The following is a 24,012-nucleotide window of genomic DNA, read 5'->3' on the forward strand; positions in this document are numbered from 1 at the left end:
AGAAGCAGTGTATCAGAGAGGACAGCTGCTCCGTGTCAGATCCCGCAGAAATGATGAGCTGCATGCCATTCACGGGGGGTGCCCCTGCAACAAACCCACCCGTTGCTTCCCTCCTCCCCCAACCTTCCTGGGCTACCATGGCAGTGTCCCCTCCATTTGTGTCATGACATTATAAAGAATGCAGGAATAAGAAACAGTGACTTGTTAGTGAGATAAAATGAGGGGGAGGCAGCCTCCTGGTGCTATGACAGTCCAGGCAGGACATTAAGCGGTGCGGAGGAGAGAAGCCCAGCATCCCGCTGCTATGATAGTCCAGGCAGTACAGAATCTTTTCTTTACACAGGAAAAGGAGGGGGCTGAGGGAGCTCAGCCCCCAGTTGCTATGATGAGGACGGTTACCAGCCGTTCTGTCCCATCTACTGGGAATGACCAGGAATCATTCCTATTTTTACCCAGGCGCCCCCAGCCGACCTCACCTGAGGCAAGCCAGAAGCACTCACGGGCTGAGAGTGACGACGGATATCAGTCATATTGTACCATCTGCCACCAGAGAGGGGAGAGGAACGGATACTGCTCTTCACTGCTGCAGCATCGCGTCTACCAGCAGCATTCAGTAGACATAGGGTGACATTAAAAAAAAGTGAAGAAACGATTTCTTTCATGTGGGGGGGAGGGAGTAAATTGACGAGCTATTCCCTGAACCACGCCGGACAATGTGTTTGACCCTACAGGCAATCGGAGCTCAGTCAAGAATGCAAATAGTTTTCGGAGACTGCTGTGGACTGTGGGATAGCTGGAATCCTCAGTACCCCCTCCCTCCCTCCATGAGCGTCTGTTTGAGTCTCTGGCTTCCCGTTACGCTTGTCACGCAGCACTGTGTAGCCTGCAGATTTTTTTTTTCCCAAATGCTTTGGCATTTCGTCTTCTGTAACGAAGCTCTGATAGAACAGATTTGTTTCCCCATACAGCGATCAGATTCAGTATCTCCCGTACGGTCCATGCTGGAGCTCTTTTTGGATTTGGGACTGCATGGCCACCCGTGCTGATCAGAGCTCCACGCTGGGCAAACAGGAAATGAAAATCAAAATTTCGCGGGGCTTTTCCTGTTGACCTGGCCACTGCATCCGAGCTGAGATTGCTGTCCAGAGCGGTCACAGTGGTGCACTGTGGGATACCGCCCGGAGGCCAATACCGTCGATTTGCGGCCACACTAACCCTAATCCGATATAGTAATACCGATTTTAGCGCTACTCCTCTCGTCGGGGAGGAGTACAGAAACCGATATAAAGAGCCCTTTATATCGATATAAAGGGCCTCGTAGTGTGGACAGGTACAACGTTAAATCGGTTTAACGCTGCTAAAATCGGTTTAAACGTGTAGTGTAGACCAGGCCTTAGTCACCAGTTTGAGATGCTTGCTCTTCCAGCTTGGTCTGCAACATTTACCTACACGTTATTTCCCCTTGTGTGGAATTCTGGCTTCGGATAGGCTTTGCAATTTTGACTTAAAAAGTAATTCCAAGCCTTCTCCACATTCAGATCCGTGAATTCTTCAACCCAGTCCACTTTCCTAATTAATTCCCTTAATTTTTTAAAGTTTGCCCTTTTGAAATCAAGGACCCTAGTTGCAGATCTATTTTTGTTTATCTTTCCATTAAGTTTAAAATGTATTAGCTCATGATCACTTTAACCATAGTTGTCCCCTACAAGCAATTTTTCTACGGCATCCTCACTACTCACCAATACTGAATCTAAAATGGCATCACCGCTTGTAGATTCAGTGACTATTTGGTGAAGAAATCTGTCAGTTATCATCTTGACAGGTGCCAACTCCATGGGTGCTCCCCATGGAAAAAAAATTAGCAAGTGCTTAGCACACACTGGTAGCCAGCTCCTCCCTTCCCTCAGAACCTCCTGCCCACTGATGGCCCCACCGATCAACTCCTCTCCCTCCCACCCACCGCAATCACATGTTTCGTGGTGTGCAGGAGGCTCTGGGAGGAAGGGGGAAGAGTGGGAACAAAGTACGCCTGGGGAGGGGGCAAAACTGGACGGGAGGAGGCAGTGTAGGGGCAGGGACTTGGGAGAAGGGGTGGGGTGGTATCAGGAAGAGGCAGAACAGGGTGGGGGGGGTTGGGGGAGGGAGGCAGGTGTACGTGGGACATGGGGCAGAGCGGGGGGTTGAACGCCCCAGGCCCAGAGGAAGCCAGTGCCTATGATCCCATCCAGGAAAATATAGCCTTTACTACTATTAGTAGCATTTGTCCTCTAATCTATATCTGGAAAGTTAAAGCCTCCTATAAATCACACAATTCCCAGTAGGTTTTGATTGTATTAAATATATTAAAAGGAAGAGGTCTCTATCCATATCTAGATTGGATCATGGGGGTCTGTAGCATACCTCAAGCACTATCACAGGAGAGCCTTTGGTACCATTCTCCCCCCAAAGTAATTTTGTCCCAAACACAGTTATCCATTCCCATCACTTCTAAATATCTTCACAGTCTACCTCATCATTAACATACAATGCTACTCCATCAGCTTTACTTCTGTTTTTCCTGAACAGCACATACCCTGCAATACCTATACTCCAGTCATGGCTACTATTCCACCATGTTTCTGTTATCCCTATAATATCTGGTTTCACCTTCATGCACCTGTAGTTCTCATTCCTCCATTTTGTTACCCAGGCTCCTTGCATTGATGTACAAACATCTTGTTTCTGCTTGGCTTGAGCCAGATTTCTCATTTGCTTAGGTACAGTCAGTCATTCTACTGACAGTATTACAGTCTGGCTTGATTGGTATTTGCACTATCTTTCCCTTCAATGTCCATTCTCCTACCCACTGCTGTTCCTTTCTTAATTTTTTCCTCCTGGTCAATATTCAAATTAGGCATGGAGATTACATGAGTATATCTCCCAACTGTCTCCCAAATTCCTAGTCTAAAGCTCTTTTAATCAGCTGTGCCAACCTCCATCACAAAGTCTATTTCCCTCACTATTCAGGTGGAGTCAATCCAATGAGAACAGTCTTCTGTCCGTGAATTCTCCCAGTGGTTGAACATCCCGAAGTCCTCCATTGCCCAAGCCATCTGTTGATCAGCATAATCATGTCTCACCTTTGTTCTCCTCCTCTAGGGACAGGTAGAATCCCATGGAAGATCAGTTAATCCTTCACTTCTTTAAGCATCTTCCCCAGACTGGCACCATCTCCACGGATGCATTCTAGTGAGAATCTAGCAGTATCATTTGTTCCCATGCAAAGATCAATGAGTGAATTATTTCCTGCTCCCATTAGTATATTCTTCAGTCTCAGGTCCATATCCCACATCTTAGCTCCTTGCAGACAGCACAAACTTCTGTTCTTTGGATCAGCTCTGGCGCCAGGCCTGTCCTTAGTAGGGAGTCACCAATCATGTAGATCCACTTTGCTGTGATACTCTGGCCCTCCTCCTGTTCTTTCTGACTGCAAGTCCTCTGGTCTTCTGTTCTTTCTTGCAATCTTCTGTGAGTCAGTCTCTATCCTCCAGTGGCTCCCACCTCTGCCTATCTTCACTGACTATTCCCCTATTCTCGTAGGACTAGTTGCCCTTCTCATCTTCCTTGCCCTCCCACTTTCTGTTACTGCCTGCTGTGCCCCTTCTTCATTTTCCAACTCAGAAAACCTGTTCCTGAGCTCTATTTCTCCTTCACTAGCCTTCTTTTAACAAAGATGTAAAACCGTTTAAAAAAGTGTTTTATGTGAATAGCTTCTGGATTAGATAAGCATGTGCCGGAAGGTGCTAAATGATCTGTGTTGGTCATAGGGCTTTTGTATGAGAGTGGGAGATTGTGGAGCGAGCAGATGTGCCTCAAGACAACAGTAATGGAAATGATAAATCTAATCCCGAATCAGAAGTTTAGTAGCATAAGATCTTCACCCAACTTACTAAAACTTAAGTAATAAAACCCACAAGCAGCAACTTAACATGTACAGCATCAAATCAAGCATATTGAGTTGCTCATAGTATAAACCTCTGGGGACTTAGAATGTGTCTTTAACCTCTGGCTACAGAGCTATGTATTGCAAGTATTGACTCAGCGTTGCATAAGAGATAATGAAGATTTCCTGGACAGATGTCAGGATATGCTTCTACGGGCACAACATTCTGAAGAATCGGAGCAGGCTGTGCAGCGGGGAAAGAGACGGTGAAGAAATTTGGCAGCATGTGACGTCCAGAAGAAGAAAGAGGAGCATCCATGTACCAGCAATGGAGATACAGGGGAGCAACTGTTTTCATGTTCTTTCCACAGGTACTAATGCAGATAGTGGACAAGATGATACATCTGAGGGAAGGGAGCAAAAGGAGACTCCACTGATTGGAAGACATGAGATGCACTGTCCTAGGGATGGGGGTTCCATGACCACCGCTCCCAAGAGAAGGACAAAGGTGGTGGTGGTCAGGGACTCCCTCCTCAGGGGGACCGAGTCATCTGTCGCCTCAACCAGGAAAACCGAGAGGAGTGCTGTTTGCCAGGAGCAAGGATTCACAATGTGACGGAGAGACTGCCGAGATTCATCAAGCCTTCGGATCGCTACCCCTTCCTGTTTCTTCACTTGGGCACCAGTGATACTGCCAAGAATGACCTTGACCGGATCACTGCAGACTATGTGGCTCTGGGAAGATGGATAAAGGAGTTTGAGGCGCAAGTGGTGTTCTCTTCCATTCTCCCTGTAGAAGGAAAAGGCCCGGGGAGAGACTGTCGAATCGTGGAAGTCAACGAATGGGTACGCAGGTGGTGTTGGAGAGAAGGCTTTGAATTCTTTGACCATGGGATGGTGTTTCAAGAAGAAAGAGTGTTAGGCTCCCACCTAACGAAGAGAGGGAAGAGCATCTTCACAAGAAGGCTGGCTAACCTAGTGACGATGCCTTTAAACTAGGTTCACCGGGGGAAGGAGACCAAAGGTGGGGAAATGGTATACTGGGAGGAAGCACGAGAATGCAAAAGGGGAGGACTCCTGTCTCATACTGAGAAAGCGGAACAATCAGCGAATTATCTTAAGTGCCTATATACAAGTGCAAGAAGCCTGGGAAACAAGCAAGGAGAACTGGAATTCCTGGCACAGGGAATTATGATGTGATTGGAACAACAGAAACTTGGTGGGATAACTCACATGACTGGAGTACTGTCATGGATGGATATAAACCAGGGGTCTCAAACACGTGGCCCGCGGGCTGCATGCAGCCCGCAGGGCTCTTGCGTGTGGTCCGCCAAGCTCCTCGCATCTTCCCCCCTGCCCCTCTGCCTACCTGCGAGATTGCCCCCTGTGGTGTTGCGAGCCCCGCACTACTATCTGAAGCAGCTGGCAGCACGTCCCTTCAGGCTGGGGGGGGAAGGGAGGAAGGAGGCTGAGGGCTCCTGCATTGCCTCCTTCCAGGCATCGCCCCCTGCAGCTCTCATTAGCCAGGAACAGGGAACTGCGGCCAATGGCAGCTTCATGGGAAGTACCTAGAGGAGCAGCAAGAGCAACGCATGCACAGAACCCTGAGCCCCTCCCCCTTGGGCTGCTGGGACACGGTTCCAGCTGCTTCCCGGAACGAAATAGTATGGGGCCAGGGCAGGCAGGGGGCCTGCCCTGGCCCCGGTGTGCGCCACTGCCACCCCGGAGCCACTGTAGGTAAGCGGCGCCTGGCTAGAGCCTGCCCCCTGCCACATCCCCAACCCCCTGCCCTGAGCCCCCTACCACATCCCACACCCCTCCTGCACCCCAAATCCCTGCCCTAAGCCCCCTGCCACATCCCACACTCCTCTTGCACTCCCTGCTCTGAGTCACCCGTCGCACCCCTCACCCTCTTGCACCCCAGCCAATGCCCTGCCCTGAGCCCCCGCCACACGCTGCACACTACCTCTACCCCCTGGGGACAGCGTTGGGGTGGGGACTTTGGGGAAGGGGTTGGATTGGAGCAGGGAAGGGGTGGAAAGAGGTGGGGCAGGGGCAGGGACTAATGGAAGGGGTGGAGTGGGGGCCAGAGGCAGCGATGGGGGGTGTCAGTGATGCAGCCCTCAGTTCAATGCACTAGTCCTCATATGGCCCTCGTGGTCATTTGAGTGAGACCCCTGATATAAACTGTTCAGGAAGGACTGGCAGAGCAGAAAAGGTGGGGGAGTTGCACTGTATGTAAGAGAGCAGTATGACTGCTCAGAGCTCCGGTATGAAACTGCAGAAAAACCTGAGAGCCTCTGGATTAAGTTTAGAAGTTTGAGCAACAAGAGTGATGTCGTGGTGGGAGTCTGCTATAGACCACCAGACCAACGGGATGAGGTGGACGAGGCTTTCTTCGAGCAACTAAATGGAAGTTATGAGATCGCAGGCCCTGGTTCTCATGGGAGACTTCAATCACCCTGATATCTGCTGGGAGAGCAATACAGCAGTGCACAGACAATCCAGGAAGTTTTTGGAAAGTGTAGGGGACAATTTCCTGGTGCAAGTGCTGGAGGAACCAACTAGGGGCAGAGCTCTTCTTGACCTGCTGCTCACAAACAGGGAAGAATTAGTAGGGGAAGCAAAAGTGGATGGGAACCTGGGAGACAGTGACCATGAGATGGTCGAGTTCAGGATCCTGACACAAGGAAGAAAGGAGAGCAGCAGAATATGGACCCTGGACTTCAGAAAAGCAGACTTTGACTCCCTCAGGGAACTGATGGGCAGGATCCTCTGGGAGAACAACATGAGGGGCAAAGGCATCCAGGAGAGCTGGCTGTATTTTAAGAATCCTTATTGAGGTTGCAAGAACAAACCATCCCGATGTGTAGAAAGAATAGTAAATATGGCAGGTGACCAGCTTGGCTTAACAGTGAAATCCTTGCTGATCTTAAACACAAAAAAGAAGCTTACAAGAAGTGGAAGATTGGACAAATGACCAGGGAGGAGTATAAAAATATTGCTCAGGCATGCAGGAGTGAAATCAGGAAGGCCAAATCACCCTTGGAGATGCAGCCAGCAAGAGATGTTAAGAGTAACAAGAAGGGTTTCCTCAGGTATGTAAGTAACAAGAAGAAAGTCAAGGAACGTGTGGGCCCCTTACTGAATGAGGGAGGCAACCTAGTGACAGAGGATGTGGAAAAAGCTAATGTACTCAATGCTTTTTTTGCCTCTGTCTTCACAAACAAGGTGAGCTCTCAGACTGCTGCACTGGGCAGCACAGCATGGGGAGGAGGTGACCAGCCCTCTATGGAGAAAGAAATTGTTCAGAACTATTTAGAAAAGCTGGATGAGCACAAATCCATGGGGCTGGATGCACTGCAGCCGAGGGTGCTAAAGGAGTTGGTGGATGTGATTGCAGAGCCATTGGCCATTATCTTGAAAACTCATGGTGACTGGGGGAGGTCCCGAATGACTGGAAAAAGGCTAATGTAGTGCCCATCTTTAAAAATGAGAAGGAGGAAGATCCGGGGAACTACAGGCCAGACAACCTCACCTCAGTTCCTGGAAAAGTTATGGAGCAGGTCCTCAAGGAATCAATTCTGAAGCACTTAGAGGAGAGGAAAGTGATCAGGGAACAGTCAGCATGGATTCACCAAGGGCAAGTCATGCCTGACTAACCTAACTGCCTTCCATGATGAGATAACTGGCTCCGTGGATGAGGGATAACAGGGGTAGGCAACCTGTGTCTATGGCAGAAGGCGGCACACAAGCTGATTTTCAGTGGCACTCACACTGCCCGGGTCCTGGCCACCTGTCCAGGGGGCTCTGCATTTTAATTTTATTATAAATAAAGCTTCTTAAACATTTTAAAAACTGTATTTACTTTACATACAACAATAGTTTAGTTATATATTATAGAGTTATAGAAAGAGACCTTCTTGTTGTCAGTAGCTACCTGTGTGGTGCGCTGCTCTTGTTCGATGATAACAGTCAGCTGTATGCGTATCTCACTACACTTCTGAAAATGTTAAAATGTATTACTGGCACATGAAACCTTAAATCAGAGTGAATAAATGAAGACTCGGCACAGCACTGCTGAAAGGTTGCCAACTCCTAGACTATAAGGTGGATAGAAAGCTGGCTAGATCATCAGGCTCAACGGGTACTGATCAATAGCTCCATGTCTAATTGGCAGCCTGTATCAAGCAGAGTGCCCCAAGGGTTGGTCCTGGGACCGGTTTTGTTCAATATCTGCATTAATGATCTGGAGGATGGCATGGACTGCACTCTCAGCAAGTTTGCAGATGACACTAAACTGGGAGGAGTTGTAGATACACTGGAGGGTAGGGATAGGATAGAGAGGGACCTAGACAAATTGGAAGATTGGGCCAAGAGAAACCTGATGAGGTTCGACAAGGGCAGAGTCCTCCACTTAGGACGGAAGAATCCCATGCACTGCTACAGACTAGGGACTGAATGGCTAGGCAGCAGTTCTGCAGAAAAGGACCTAGGAGTTACAGTGGATAAGAAGCTGGATATGAGTCGACAGTGTGCCCTTGTTGCCAAGAAGGCTAACGGCATTTTGGGCTGTATAAGTAGGGGCACTGCCAGCAGATCAAGGGACGGGATCATTCCCCTCTGTTCGGCATTGGTGAAGGCCTCATCTGGAGTAGTGTGTCCAGTTTTGGGCCCCACACTACAAGAAGGATGTGGAAAAATTGGAAAGAGTCCAGCGGAGGGCAACAAAAATGATTAGGGGGCTGGGGCACATGACTTACGAGGAGAAGCTAAGGGAACTGGGATTGTTTAGTCTGCAGAAGAGAAGAATGAGGGGGGAATTGATAACTGCTTTCAACTACCTGAAAGGGGGTTTCAAAGAGGATGGATCTAGACTGTTCTCAGTGGTACCTGATGACAGAACAAGGAGTAATGGTCTCACATTGCAGTGAGGGGGATTTAGGTTGGATATTAGGAAAAACTTTTTCACTGGGAGGGTGGTGAAGCACTGGAATGGGTTACCTAGGAGGTGGTGGAATCTCCTTCCTTGGAGGTTTTTAAGGTCAGGCTTGACAGAGCCCTGGCTGGTATGATTTAGTTGGGAATTGGTCCTGCTTTGAGCAGGGAGTTGGACTATTTGACCTCCTGAGGTCCCTGATATTCTATGATTCTATACCCAAGCACTAAATAATAAATGCAGTGAGTTGGAGGTCTAGCCCCTGTTCCCAAGGGACAGGTGTTAATATTACTAAAGCCCCTAGCACAAGTTTCCTTGTTGCTGTTTCAGCAGCAAGGAGATTGAACTACCCTTGTCAGGTCTGATTCCCTCAAGGCTAGAGAGGGACAGGGGCAGGACATCTTGGGGGAAGCTTATCCTGCAGCTAGGTGCTGGGGGCTAGCAAACTTAGAGAATCTCTAAGGCTGTCGTTGCTGCAGTGGATGGGAGAAGTTAAACTCCAAGCCCCAGTGCAATAATTGTCCAAGGGAATGCAAAGGCAGGCCCGGTGGAGATGGGAGCAGAGCCACCACAAAGTTAAATGACAGAACACTGTCTCCTCACCCCAGTTAGTGCCTAATCTCCCTCTACAGAAATAGTCTTAAACCCTAAGTGTAGGAATACATCAGAATATCAGCTTTCTAAAATTTCATTTTTGCTCACAGTTTTTGAGAGCATCAACAAAATCTGCATAAACCCGATGGCAAATAAAAATCACCCCACATACATTTATAATTGCATGAATTTGGCCGTGTGGGGGAACCAGGGCATGACTCATTTATTTTAAATACTTGGAGCTGGCAACACTCCCCCTACCGCTGATCTACGGGGAGAGGGTGAAGCTGCCGCCCGGTTAAAAGCGTGGGGGCAGGGATGAGACAGCAGCCACTCTGCACCCATTGCTGGGTGGCAGGCTGGACAGTAGCACCCCCGCAGCTGTAGTTGCATACGCCGCACTCTTAAGCAAACACGTAGTCCCGCCCCCAGCCCGCACCAGAAGGCGGCTGCCTCTCCCTCCGCCGTGCTCTATGGTAACGGGGGCGAGGGGAGCCCACTAGCACGTGGCCCACCAGCACCAATAGCAAAGGCACAAACCATAGAGCGAAGATAGGCGCTGGCTAGATATTGCGGGCTCCAAGCCCGTCTCTCTGCTGCCGTCAGCTTGTTAGAGGCAGCAGAGTCCTCCCAGCCCCCCCGGGGTGGGGGGTCGGGTTCAGCTGTCCAGCCCCTCTTACCTGATGCGTCCCTGACCCCCCATTTTATCGCGCCGCCATAGCGAGTGTGAGCGGAGATCGGTATTACCTCTAATAGGCCTACAGCGAAGCCTATGCTGGGTACGAGGCCGAGGGGGCGGTCGCCATCTTGGTAAAGGAGAGAGATGTGCGTGACCTGCCAGCATAAGGGTGGCCCCTCCCCCACGCACCCTTGTCCTGTCAAATCGCCACAGGAACGGCGCGTGCGTACGCGCAGTGAGTTAAGCGCATGCGCTTTTAGGGCTCTTGAGGCGCGCAGGCGCGCACTTATCCTAAATCAGCCGCTCGTGCATGTGTCACTTCGCTCTGTTAGTCCTGGCTCCGCCCTTGGGGTGGGGTTTGCGAAGGCGCGCGCAACTGTAGCAAGCGAGCCTGAGGAGAGAGCGCGTCGTAGCGAGTGCGCGAGTCTGAGGGACGGTTCGAAGAGTTTGGTTCCGCAGTCGCTCTGCACAGCCGAGGCCGCCAGGTGAGGGGCGCGGCGGCGGCCGCCACTCCCAGGGGAGGAGAACTCCAGGGCGAGGGGTCTGGGCTCCGGAGCCAGACAGAGGCGCGTTTCTTCGCCTTTCCCCCATTCTCGGCTCGCAGCTTCCGTAGGGCTGGGCCCCACAGTGTCCAGTGCTGTTGCGCCCTGCTTTCCGGCCGCTGCCTGGCGGTGCTGCGGGGCGAGAATCCCCGTGGCTGGGGGCGGGGCCGCACTCCCTAGCTGTCGGGTACCCCCGGCCCAATGTCTCTCAGGGCTCCGGAGACGCAGTGCCGGGGCTTACGGGAGGGCTCCCTTGTCTCTTCTGCGTTCAGAAGGTGGGCGGCTTCACCGTTGCTTGATACCGCCCTCTCCGGTGTGCGAGCGGCAAGGGAGATGGCTGTGCGGTAGGAGGGGATGGTTTTTTTTCTCTTAGCGTTTCAAAATTGAAGGCTAACGCTCTTTTCAAATACTATGCACTTAACACACCGCCCCCCTCCCCCAAGCTTTGGAGAAGCCTTGTGGCTTTCTGGCCGTAACTGTAGCTACCTAAACGTACTCCTGCAAAAGGTAGTTCGGAAGAAGAATACGTTTCAGTGACACCACTGTGAATTTTCACTTGCTGCAAAGTTACAGTGTACAGCTTTACACACACAAGTGTACTTATTAACAATTAAATGCGAGCGTTAACAGCTTAGCCTTTACAGTGTAAATTACTTCAGTTCTTATGGTATTGTGGAATTAACAGACGTGCACACACTCTAGCTGAAGAGGGAAGTTCAGGTCCAGTGGCAGTTCTGGGCAGATTCACGGGCTGTTGGGGTGGAATTTACTGGGCTGTTGAAGTGAGGGTTGTGAACCAGGTGGGACTAGGGTTTAGTCTCAGAGTACGTCTACACTACAGGATTATTCTGATTTTACAGAAACCGTTTTTGTAAAACAGATTGTATAAAGTCGAGTGCACGCGGCCACACTAAGCACATTAATTTGGCGGTGTGCGTCCATGTACCAAGGCTAGCGTCGATTTCTGGAGCGTTGCACTGTGGGTAGCTATCCCATAGTTCCCGTAGTCTCCCCCACCCATTGTAATTCTGGGTTGAGATACCAGTGCATGATGGTGCAAGAACAGTGTCATGGGTGATTCTGGGTAAATGTCGTCACTCAATCCTTCCTTTTCCTCCATGAAAGCAACAGCAGACAATCATTTCGTGCCCTTTTTCCCTGGATTGCCCTGGCAGACTCCATAGCATGGCAACCATGGAGCCTGTTTTGCTTTTTGTCGCTGTCATCATATATGTAATGGATGCTGCTGACAGAGGCGGTACTGCAGTGCTACACAGCAGCATTCATTTGCCTTTGCAAGGTAGCCGAGACTGTTACCATCCGTATTGCCCCATCTGCCATTGTAAATTGGTGATGAGATGATGGTTATCAATCATTTTGTACTGTCTGCTGCTGTCATGGGTGCTCCTGGCTGGACTCAGTGGGGTCAGCCGGGGGCACATGGACAAAAATGGGAATGACTCCACGAGTCATTCCCTTCTTTATGTTTTGTCTAAAAATAGTCAGTCCTGCCTAGAATATGGGGCAAGTCTACTAGAGAGCCAGAGAGCACAGCCACTCTGAGTCAGAGCCTAAGAGATCCTGCAGAAATGATGAGCTGCGTGCCGTTCTAGGGAGTGGCCCTTCAACAACCCCACCCGTTGCTTCCCTCCTCCCCCAACCCTCCTGGGCTACTGTGGCAGTGTCCCCCCATTTGTGTGATGAAGTAATAAAGAATGCAAGAATAAGAAACACTGACTTTTTAGTGAGATAAAATGAGGGAGAAGAAGCCTCCAGCTGCTATGATAGTCCAGGCAGTACAGAATCTTTTCTTTAGACATGAAAGGCGGGGGCTGATAGAGCTCAGACTCCAGTTGCTATGATGAGAATGGTTACCAGCCGTTCTGTACCATCTGCCGGGAGTGACTGGGAGTCATTCCTGTTTTTACCCAGGCGCCCCCGGCCGACCTCACCGAGGCCAGCCAGGAGCACTCACAGGATGATGACGGTTTTCCACCATTTTGTACCGTCTGCCATCAGGAAAAAAAGGGGAGGGGATGCTGCTGTTCAGCGCCGCAGCACTGCGTCTACCAGCAGCATGCAGTAGACATACGGTGACATTGAAAAATGGCAAGAAACTATTTTTTTCCCTTTTCTTTCACGACCAGGAGGGGGGATAAATTGACCAGATATACCCTGCACCACCCCGGACAATGTTTTTGACCCTTCAGGCAATGGGAGCTCAACTAAGAATGCAAATGCTTTTCGGAGACTGTGGGGACTGTGGGATAGCTGGAGTCCTCCCTCCCTCCCTCCATGAGCGTCCATTTGTTTCTTTGGCTTTCCGTTACGCTTGTCACGCAGCACTGTGCTGAGTCCCTGCTGTGGCCTCTTTCTGTCATAACCTGGAGATTTTTTCAAATGCTTTGTCATTTCGTCTTCTGTAACGGAGCTCTGATAGAACAGATTTGTCTCCCCATACAGCGATCAATCAGATTCAGTATCTCCCATACGGTCCAGGCTGGAGCTCTTTTTGGATTTGTGACTGCATCGCCACCCGTGCTGATCAGAGCTCCACGCTGGGGGCAAACAGGAAATGAAATTCAAAAGTTCACAGGGCTTTTCCTGTCTACCTGGCCAGTGCATCCGAGTTCAGATCGCTTTCCAGAGTGGTCACAATGGTGCACTGTGGGATACCGCCTGGAGGCCAATACCGTCGAATTGTGACCACACTAACCCTAATCTGACTTGGCAATACCAATTTCAGCACTACTCCCCTCGTTGGGGACGAGTACAGAAACTAGTTTAAAGAACCGTTTATATCGATATAAAGGGCCTCGTTGTGTGGATGGGTGCAGGGTTAAATCGGTTTAACACTGCTAAATTCAGTTTAAACACGTAGTGTAGACCAGACCTCAGGGATGGAGCAAAGGAAAGAAAATAGGGAGCTACAGCTGGAGACTGATGACTATAGGGGTGGAAAGTAGAGCTGTCCAGAGAGTAGGGTTAAAAAGGTAGCAAAGATCCTGGCAGCCTAAAATGGTCATTACACAAAGTAGAAGAAGATGGAGCAACTGTAAGGTTAGAGTTTTCTATGCCATGTGTGAAATTTTTATAGACCAAATCTAAAGTGTAAGAAAAGTAAGTTACTTATCTTCATCTGCATTTGAAATGAGATCTAACAGTGGTTTAGATGTATTTTAATAGCAATCTATTGTTAACCTAGTTCAAACTATGCTCAGACCTCCTCTTTGATCATTCAAGAATCAAGACAGATGTATAATGTCTTCCATAGGGTTTTAGACCAGCTGTAAGGGAAGATCTAGGATGCTGTCAAATTGGAAACTGCTTATGAATTCGTGTATTGCTGCATGCATGACAGAACTTAATCACAGTATTAAAACATCTTTCATGCAGTATTCCCTGTTGTCAAAGATTTCTGTTAGTTGCTTACAGCAGTGGTTCTCAACCTTTCCAGAATACAGTACCCCTTTCAGAAGTTTGATATGTCTTGTGTAGCCCCAAGTGACTTCTCACTTAAAAACTACTTGCTTATAAAATCAGACATAAAAAAGTGTCACTGCACACTATTACTGAAAAATTGCTTACTTTCTCATTTACCATACAATTATAAAATAAATCAATTGGAATATAAATATTGTACTTACGTTTCAGTTTATAGTATATAGAACAGTATAAACAAAACATTGTAGGAAATTTTAGTTTGTACTCACTTCACTAGTGCTTTTTATGTAGCCTGTTGTAAAACTAAGCAAACATCTAGATGAGTTGATGTATTCATTGGAAGACCTCTGTGTACTCCCAGGGGTATTCATACCCCTGGTTGAGAACCACTGGCCAACAGGAAGCCTAAGTGGATAGATGGTTACACCAGAGAAGCATCAATTGGGCCGGACAGTACAGTGTATCCAATACAAAATACTGTGATCCTATAACTACAACAGAAAATACAAGGTGCTTTTGTTTCAAGTCTTACCTCAGACATGGACTTGCAGTGTGATCCTGGGTGAATAACAGTCCTCTTTCTGCCTCAGTTTCCTCCTCTGTACAGTGGAGGTAATGAAACAACTCATAAGGGTGTTGAGATTTGATCAGTTAATATTTGAAGTTCTTGAAGATCTGTATGGAAGGTAATTCATTGTCATAAGTAATTCAGTACCCTTGGACCTATTTGTACAGTATTTAAAGAGAAAGTTACTGCTAGGGAGAGGTCTTTTAATTTACCTTTTGTTCAGTTGATATAATGATAACTCAACATTTTTTGTTTAGATTTATAAAATAAGCACCTGTTTGCAATCTAAATTTCAGAATGGATATCTCCAGGACTCTTATCTTTAGCAATGAATATACAAATATGCATCGGCAAATGTAAATACCCCATTTCACCAGTCAACCATAATAAAATTCCTCCAACCCACAGCCTGCCCTCCCAAACTGCATGAGTGGGAAGATGGACCTTGCAGTGTGCCTGGAAAGCTAATATGGTCACTGGACCAACAGGGAGAAGATTTTCTAAAGTTGAGAACACCCTGCTAGTAACTTCCTCTCTCTTACTAAGAGTTAGTCAGCCGAGCAGATTGAGGAGTGGAAGTCTCTTGACTAACATCTCAAACAATTTAGGACTTTATCGGTTTAAACCAGGTCCTTGAATTCCACTTGGAAACTGATCATTGACCACTGATCATCAACCATAGATCGCGGAGCACTTATGTTATATAATTCTGGCATGGAACTCCACCTAATAAACACACTGTCATATATTGCACTAGTTTTTGTTTCTTAGGCTTTGTCTACCCTGCACTTTCATTGTTAAAACTTTTGTTGCTCAGGGGTGTGGAAACCCTCCATCCCTCCTGAACAACAAAAGCTTTAATGACAAAAAGTGCCGGTGTGCATCATCAGCAGATGGTGACCTGACCATTGTGGAAACCTAGTCCTCGCCCCCTCCCCTTGTGCCTGAGGCTCCACCCCTCACCCTCCCCATCTGCGCCTCCACTGTGGACCCCAGCCCCGGTGTGCTAGGTGGTGCAACAACAGTGCCCTCAGCCCTGGTGTGCCATGGCAGCAGTGGCCCCTAGCCCCAGGGCGCTACAGCAGCCAGGGCACAGGGCTGGGGGGAACTGAAGGAGGGGGCCTGGCCTGGAGGCAGAGTGTGGGCTGGGCTGTTTGGGGAGCCACAGCTTCCCACAGCCTATGATCTATTGCACATGGTGTGGACAGCGCCTCATCTGTGGGAGCCACTCTCCTGTTGATTAAGATACCACCCCTCAGTATTTTATTTTATCGTCAGGAGAGCTCTCTCTTCCGGTGACAAATAGCGACTGCGCTGTGTGCCTTACAGCGGCACAGCTGCGCCATTATAAGATGCGCAGTGTAGACATACACTAAAGCTACTTGGGCTATTTCCTTCACACATGCACACACATACACAATGTGTAACAGTAATTCAGTCCTGAAGGCACAGCTAACTGTGGCAGGTAAATTTGCACTCTTCTTGCTAGGCAGATACCAGATTTGGATACATCTGCTTCCTGAAATCCCTGGTAATTACCAAAATAGAATATTTGGTAAGGAGTTGTAGTTAACACCTCTTGTTCTTGTGAAAATTACTATTAAACGTTTAGGGGGTCAAAGGGGTTAAAGCCTCTGATTTATAGCTTGGTTAAGATGATATATTGTAGGCAGTCAATAGCAATCATCACAGTTCTCTGCCTGTCTAGCCGTTATGATCTACATTATGGAAGAGATGAGTTTTGAGGGACTTGAAGGAAGATTAGGTGGTGGTTTACAGTTTTTGATTGGAAGCTTTTTTTTTTCCCCCCACTTCTTAATGAGTGGCATAGGGGAAGGAATGCAAGTGCTTGGAGAACAAGCAGAGAATTGGGTGACCAAGGTTGGCATCAGTGATAGTGAAGGTGGGATTCAGCCTGGTAGGGTAGGGCTATAAATTATGGAGACCGTTCCTGAGTAAGGACAAGAAGTTAGTTTTTGGTGTGGTGGATGAAGGGGAGCTAAAGAAGAAACTGGGGGCAGAGCTGGTGGAGCTATGAGGCAAAAAGATTATTTTAGCAGCATTTTGAATGGTAGGATTACGTTGTAGACCAGTGGTCTCCAAACTTTTTTGATCGTACACACCTATCAGTGTAAAAAAAAAAAAAGTGTTCAGCATGCACCCCCTGCTGCGCCAAAAAAAAAAAAAAGACAGACTTCCGCCCAGACTGCTGAAGTGTTCAAAAAAAAAAAAAAAAAGTGCTCCTCCTGCCATGCACTCCCAAGGATCCTCTTGTGCACGCCCTGGGGTGCATGCACCCCACTTTGGAGATCACTGTTGTAGACATTGCGATTAGAGAAGAGGAGGTGATAGTTTCTCTAATTTTTCTAACCTATCACATTTCAAAGTTGTTGAATCTCTTCCTTTAATGATTTACAGGACACTTAGAAGTGTAGGGGAGGAGAGAAAGCTGTATACTTTTTCAGAATTCAAACAAAAAGCAATTTCCTGTAAACTCTAATTTGGGCATGTATTTTTTTAGTTTCTTTTAGAGAAAAAAGGTAGGTGAGGTAATATCTTTTACTAGTCTAACTTCTGTTGGTGTAAGATACGAGCTTTTGCGCTACACAGAACTCTTCCGTTGTTTTTTGTAAAAGGTGTAGACTTTACAATTTTTCCAGATTTAAAAGCTTTTTTTTTCTATTTCATATAGGTTAAGTGGAATTTTCAGAAGCACTCACTGTTGGCTTAACTTTTCCTCCAATGAAGTAAATAGAATTGGAGTTAGGCACTCAGTGTTGGTCTTTGAATATGTAGTGATATTTTAATAACAAAGGTAAAGATAAAAATATTGGTATTTGGCAGGAAATCATTTGGAGTGGTTCAGAAGCTGGGTGATACATACAAGTCTGTCTTGTTCACTGTCAAGAGACCATTGAAATTTGATTGCACAGTGGTGGTTTTAGTAGGTGTTTGATCTTCATATTATCCTGTTTGTAATAAACTAAAAAACATTTTGTTTACAGAGTGGCTGACCTTCCATAAGGATGGCCAAGGTAAGAACATTTGTATCTTGGTTAATTACAAGATAAAAGCATAGTTTTTTATTAACTATTTCTTTATGTGCAACGAATATAAAATTTTTAGAGTGTGGGATCCACAGTCAAGAGTATGGAATATTTCAAATTTAGAAATGAATGAAAATAAACACTGAACCATTTGGTAACAGGTGACATTATACAAAACGTTGTGTTTATGCAAGTTGTTCCCCTGTGAAGGTTATAAAGGGAAACCATGTAGCTTTTTTCCACTGAAATAATGTCCCTCACTTGAGCAAACCCTTTACCCTAGTTGTACAGTTCTGTATTTGAACTTCTCTTCTGCCACTGTGTACCCATTTGCAGTCAGCAACATTCAGGAAAAGGATGAGCATCCGTTTAGTTGGCTTTGCCCCTAAAGCAAGCTGGGGGATTGACAGATCCTTTAAGCAAGATTATAAAAGCAACAATAGAGAATTTAAACCAAAAGATCATATTAATGTAACAGTCACCATATAAGATTCAGATAATTTCTTATTCCACACATTTTATGTCACAAATAGAAATCAGAATGGCCCATATTAACCTATTGTCAATGATATAAATAGTGTAAAGTATTTGGGTAGTATGTTTGGAGAGGATAACCAATATGTCTGAAAACTTTTTCTGTTTTTCTTTAATGCTGGATGTGCTTATACATTTGTAAATTGAAAATGAAAGTTGAGTCCTTTCCAGAGCACCCCCTAATTTTCCTTCTGATGAACTCATCACAGATTAATTTGGATTAGAAGGACACCTGTATTAAGTCAATTTCCTTGCTTTATTATAAGATCTTTAATATACTACTTCAAATACATTATCATCAGGCCACGGGTAATTTAAGTTTTTTTTTATTTGTATGTGTCAGAACTGACTAGAAATGTAAAAGTTGCAATTTGACTTAGCATGTGCCTAGGTCCCATCCACACAACCACTTTTAAAATGGTGTTAAACACCCCACACTTTTAAAAGTAGTTAGCATGATTGTTACAGAACCATAGTCTGCTGAGGGTATTCTTGAATATAATTTACTAATAATTCCCGGAAGGATAGTTGGAATAAACTACACTAGTTGCGAAAACTTTCACTTAGCAGTTAATCTATTCTGTGTTGTAAAATTGTCTTCAAAATTGTTCAACTGTTATGGTAGCATGAACATAGCTGTAGTGCATTTCTGCACATTATGTAGTAGAAGTAGTGACAGAAACGCATCCCATGAATTTTCAGTTTCATTTAAACTCTTGGAGGAAAAACTTGCCATTTATTTTTAATCTAGAAATGAAATAGACATAATAAAGCTGTTGTTGTCTAATTTGTCATTGAAAACTGTGATATGTAAATGTTTTTTAGTTTACATTGTGCAAGTGCAGCCAGTCATTTATGTATCTGCATTTATAACAATATAATATACAAAAGGATTCCTATATTTTATTTCAGGCACCTTTTGACAGTTATTTAGAAAAACAATGCAAATGCAATCAGCAGTGAAGTTACAACCAAAAACAAATAATGAATCCTTTCCATTCTCTAAATCCTGAGTGGAAAAAGTAGGCCTTGCAATGTGTAATGCAGACCCACAGGTTTGGATTCAGTCAGACCAAAGGTTGGGGAGTATGTTCCAAAGCTGAGAGCCTTTTACAGAGAACACTCCTGCCAGCTCCCTCTGTTTTAAATCAAGGTGACTCAAACTTGAGTGCCTCTTCTGTAGAGAACAGTGTGAGCAACAAAGACTGAAGACTTCAAAGATTTTCCAGCTCTGTCTCTAATTTGTAATTACAAGCTTCAGAACTGTCCTCAGTTATTTCAACCTATAGCATATATAATCTTCTGATTATTTTATTTAGCAACCGCCTGCCCAATTTACTAATCCAGAAACTCCTGGCTATGTTGGATTTGCAAACCTTCCCAACCAGGTTCATCGGAAGTCTGTGAAAAAGGGCTTTGAGTTCACTCTCATGGTGGTTGGTAAGAGAATATATTTTATAGTCTCTTGTAATTAGAATTTAGAAAACTGTGGATTAGACTGAATGCAATGTGACTTCTCATATGAAGGAAGTCTTCATATACTTTATATAGTATCCATCAGTTCTGTCCTGTATAGTTGTGTAGTTTGAAGTATACTTGAATTTAATTATCATCTTTAATGTGTTAATGAGCTAGCTGTTCCACATAAGTAGCAATACATCCAAACTTTAATGTGTGTGGTAGCTAATGCTGTAGATAAGACTGAGAAGGTCTTCTCACACCTTTTGTACTCATTACTTCCTCCTGTTTTGTGCTTTGGGACTTAAGCTTTCTGTGCTTAAGTGAGTTTTAAAAAAAAGTTTGAGAGAGGTCTTATTTGCTGTTTTTTGAGTTAGGGATATGTGGAAAAAAAGTTTCCCCATTTGAACCATTTATTGTGCTCAGATAATGTGAAAATGGGTGGACTATGAAACTTAGCATGTGGCCAATCAGTGAGTAGTAGAGACTACACCAACTTTCTTCATGCATAGTGATTTTCATGTTTTAAATGTTTAAAATTCCATCTTTGCACATTTAATGTTCCATTATTTGTTGTAATTGTATTGTGCATGCTCAGCAGGGTGTGGGAGCTGATACAGTTTAACTTGGAAAAAATGTCTGTAAGCATAAAATGATTAACTGTACAATTCATTATTTTTTTAAGTACATTTAAATGGAAATTTGGCAGGCCATTAAATTGAGATAGATCACTTTAGTGGTACATCAGGAATAGCAGAAGAGGTCAAAAGAAACCCTAGAAACCCTTTCATGCCAAACTGACCACCTCATCTGGCTCTGCAATTCAGCAGTCCTCAAACTGTCTCTTTACTCCCCAACAGGCTCCCAAGGTTAACTCAGACATATTACGCTTATATATCCCTGTTATTGTAGAAACCATAGTTTCTGGATTTTGAGCATACTAGTTCTCAACCATAACATATGTATTTACTGAAAAGTGACACTTCAGGATTCTATCCATCTATTCTAAACTACCAGTAAAATTGTGGTAAAAAACCTACCAGCCCAGCAGCCTAATCCCAGATCTGAAAACAAAGCTGGGTTACATCTTTCACACATAGTTACTAGTAATAAAAACTCCCTTTTGTTAATTGCGTCTGCAGGAGTTGGCTTGTGAGTCATGGAACTATTTGGTGGTAGAACCATTAGTGGTTGTTTATGTACCACCTGAGATGTAATCGTTCTAGAGTTCAAGACTTATAAAAGACCTTCTTCTCGAACCTATAATTATTTCCTTGTTTTCTACCAGCAGAGCATCCACAGCGTTACTTCTGTCCTGTTTTTGTAGATTACAGTTGAATGCTAGGCAAGCTTTGCTTTTCGCATATTTTATTAGAATTCATGAGAGCCTGCTTGCATCACCAAAGGTGAGAATTAAAAAAAAACACTTTAAATCAGTTATACTGTCTATTGAAAGTCCATTCCTTGCCAGTTAGGGTTTTCATCAGCTCTGTTGGCTTTGTTTTGGATAAAATCTTTATAGGATACATGTAAACAGCTTTTATATAAAATGTCAGTTTACTTTCTAAAGCTTTATCTGCTAAGAAACCCCCTAATTCTCAAATTAAGGTTTTATTTTTAACCTTTTTGAAGTCTGCTATTCAGTAATCCAAAAAATGTAAACAATTAAGAGAACTATAAACACACTTTCTCTGCTGCAGCTAAACTTAATTCCCAGAACTCTGTGACATCAGCTGAAAATACAACTATGTAAAATGGCTTTGGCATAGAGCCATGTATAAATTATTAAACAAAACAACCCAGTGTCTGCTCCATTCAAAAACAAATTCATGTATGTCAAATGGAAAAAAGACAACATTAGTAGTAGAAGAGAAAACACTTATTTGAAAGTTTCTGTGTGGTATAGCATTGCTGACTGTTACCTGTCTGCCAATAATTTTAAGGTATAAATAGATATTTGAGGAGAAAAATTAGAGAAATCAACAAAAATTCATTGAAATGCATTGTATTAGAGTTTGGATGATACTTTTGCTAAACTACAGGGGCAGTAGATGAGTTAAAAAAAATTACCGTGTATATACTCCTTCATTAGCCCGTTCTTTTATAAGCTGCCCCCCGCCCCCCCCCAAGATGGTTAGATAAAAATAGCAAAAACTGTATGACCCTTTCATAAGCCGATCCTATATTTCAGGGGTTGGCAAACTTTGGCTCTTGGCCTGTCAGAGTAAGCCGCTTCCCACAGCTCCCATTCGCTGGGAAAGGCAAACCGTGAACACTGGGAGCTGAGGGGCTTCGTGCCTGCAGACACTCCAAGTAAACAGAACGTCCTGAACCACCAGTGTCTTATCCTGAGGGGCCAGGAGCCAAAGGTTTCTAACCCCTGCTATATTTTAAAAGCTAGCATCACAAGAAACGCTCAAAGTTTTGCTAGAATTATTTTAATGCAATCTAACAAAAAACCTGTTATATAGCTGAATAAATATGTATTCACCTTCAAAATTACAGTCAATATTTATAATCAGTAAATTAATATTTAAAACAAGTAATTTAGAACAATATGGACTTTAAAAAGTCTTAAAATCCTTCAAAGTCTGAATCAGTCTCTGATTCACCAAACAGTTCATTAAACTCTGCTTCAGTCACAGCTGCACCTGCATTGTCATTATAGATGTCGGTTGTCTTCAGACTCAGATTCCTTCTCATCATTAGCCTCTGCTGTCATCAAATATGGTGTCATCTTCTGACCCATTGCTGATACAGCATTTCCTAAATGAATTTTTTACCATTTCCGAGGAAATGGACACCCACGCGTCCTTGATCCATTGGGCGACCAGGTTGATTTCGGGCTTCATAAGATTCCCGCCTTTTATCAACTTCGCCATGCCTGAGCACATCCATTCAGACCACATTTTGCGTAGCCTGTCTTTAAAGGGCTCGTTCAGGCAGACCTCAAGCAGTTGTAGAACTGAAGTTAAGCCTCCAGGTATTACAGCCAAAGTAATTTTCATATTTTTGGCCAGAGTTTTCACCTCATCCATCTTGTGTGCCCTGAACATGTCCCAGACGAGCATAGCAGGTTTCTTGGAAAGTGTTCCTGGTCCCTTATGCCACACTTCTTTCAGCCATTCAGTAGTCCTACTTTCATCCATCCATCCCTTTTCGTGTGCACATAAGCTGACACCAGCAGGAAATTTCATGTTTTCAGGCAAGGTTTTCCTGTTAAAAATAACAGGAGGGAGCTTTGATCCATTTGCCAAACATGCTAAAACCTCTGTAAAATGGATTTTTTTTCCCATGGCCAGTGGTTTTAATTAAAACTGTTTTTTCACCAACACCAGTTACTGTTATGTTGCTCGGGAGATCGAATGTCATTGGTGTTTGGTCCATATTTCCTATTTATGACAGTTCAAATGCATATTCCTTTTGATATTTTATAATAAAACTTCGGAGAGATGCGATGTTTTTTCTTCCAGATCTCTAGGCAGCTTTTGCGCTATCTTCGTTCACTGAAGAAGACAGAGACCATGACTGTTCATGAAGCGAGTACACCAACCCGCTGATGCAACAAACATTGATGGCTTTACTAACTTGTATTTGTCGTCTTTTGACATTTGCAGAGCATGCAGATGAATTCCAGTTCTAGTGACAATGTACCCTTTTTGTCGACATTCAATACAATTATTGAGATCTTTCTCTAGCTCAGGAAATGAAGCGCACCTCATTGGATGTTTTTTTTTTTTCTTGCTTCTTGGCATGTCTTTTAGTGTGTGGTTCCCTCCCCACCACCGTTTTCTTACTTGCTTCTCATTGATACAGAATTCACGAGCAGTGGCGCAATTATTATTTGCTTCTGCATATTCAACAACTTTACGTTTGAACGCTGCATGATAAGAAGACCTTTCTCTTTTGATTTCACCGTTCATTTTAAATACTAGCATGAAAATAGATTATTGTAGTTACAGATTTTATAGGACTTTATATAGGAATGTCACCTGCTTTATCACTGTCAAATTATTATTCTGTGTTTATTTCAAAGCAGCCCTGTAGATTGGCATGTCTGTAGGGATAACAGGCTATTTCAATTTTATTAGAGATTCCATCGATTCTTCATGTTACATTTTCATATTGGCTCAAGACTTATGCGGTCCAATGGTAGAAATGCATGAAGAGATCAAATTACACAGTAGTGGACTGACACCAGTGCTATAGTACTATCATTCATTGTATTTTTCTGATTGGCTTATAAGGCATAGCATTTTGTGAAATGCATGAGTCAGATGTCATG

At 44.9% G+C, this 24,012-nt stretch overlaps 2 protein-coding genes across 8 annotated transcripts in view; one reads left to right on the forward strand and one right to left on the reverse strand.

Moving 5' to 3' along the window:
- The window catches only part of HDLBP (high density lipoprotein binding protein), a 112,913-nt gene extending 102,597 nt beyond the window's left edge, over nucleotides 1-10,316 (reverse strand). For 3 of the 4 annotated variants that reach the window (XM_050965356.1, XM_050965361.1, XM_050965360.1), the window contains exon 1: nucleotides 10,203-10,316. The gene's annotated coding sequence lies outside the window, so the exon portion shown is untranslated. The remainder of the gene's footprint in view (nucleotides 1-10,202) is intronic. The other variant, XM_050965358.1, reaches the window with a different exon arrangement.
- A 116-nt stretch (nucleotides 10,317-10,432) lies between these two features.
- The window catches only part of SEPTIN2 (septin 2), a 58,941-nt gene continuing 45,361 nt past the window's right edge, over nucleotides 10,433-24,012 (forward strand). For 2 of the 4 annotated variants that reach the window (XR_007775985.1, XM_050965616.1), the window contains exons 1-3: nucleotides 10,437-10,619; nucleotides 17,694-17,723; nucleotides 19,589-19,709. Coding sequence is in view for 3 of the 4 variants with exons in the window: in XM_050965616.1 (XP_050821573.1) it covers nucleotides 17,715-17,723; nucleotides 19,589-19,709 (130 nt within the window). In the remaining variant the exon portion in view is untranslated. Of the gene's footprint in view, nucleotides 10,620-17,693; nucleotides 17,724-19,588; nucleotides 19,710-24,012 lie in introns of all 4 variants that reach the window. The other 2 variants (XM_050965618.1, XM_050965617.1) reach the window with 2 other exon arrangements.

This window comes from Gopherus flavomarginatus, chromosome 8 (genome assembly GCF_025201925.1).
Source record: "Gopherus flavomarginatus isolate rGopFla2 chromosome 8, rGopFla2.mat.asm, whole genome shotgun sequence".
Classification (NCBI taxonomy): domain Eukaryota; kingdom Metazoa; phylum Chordata; order Testudines; family Testudinidae; genus Gopherus; species Gopherus flavomarginatus.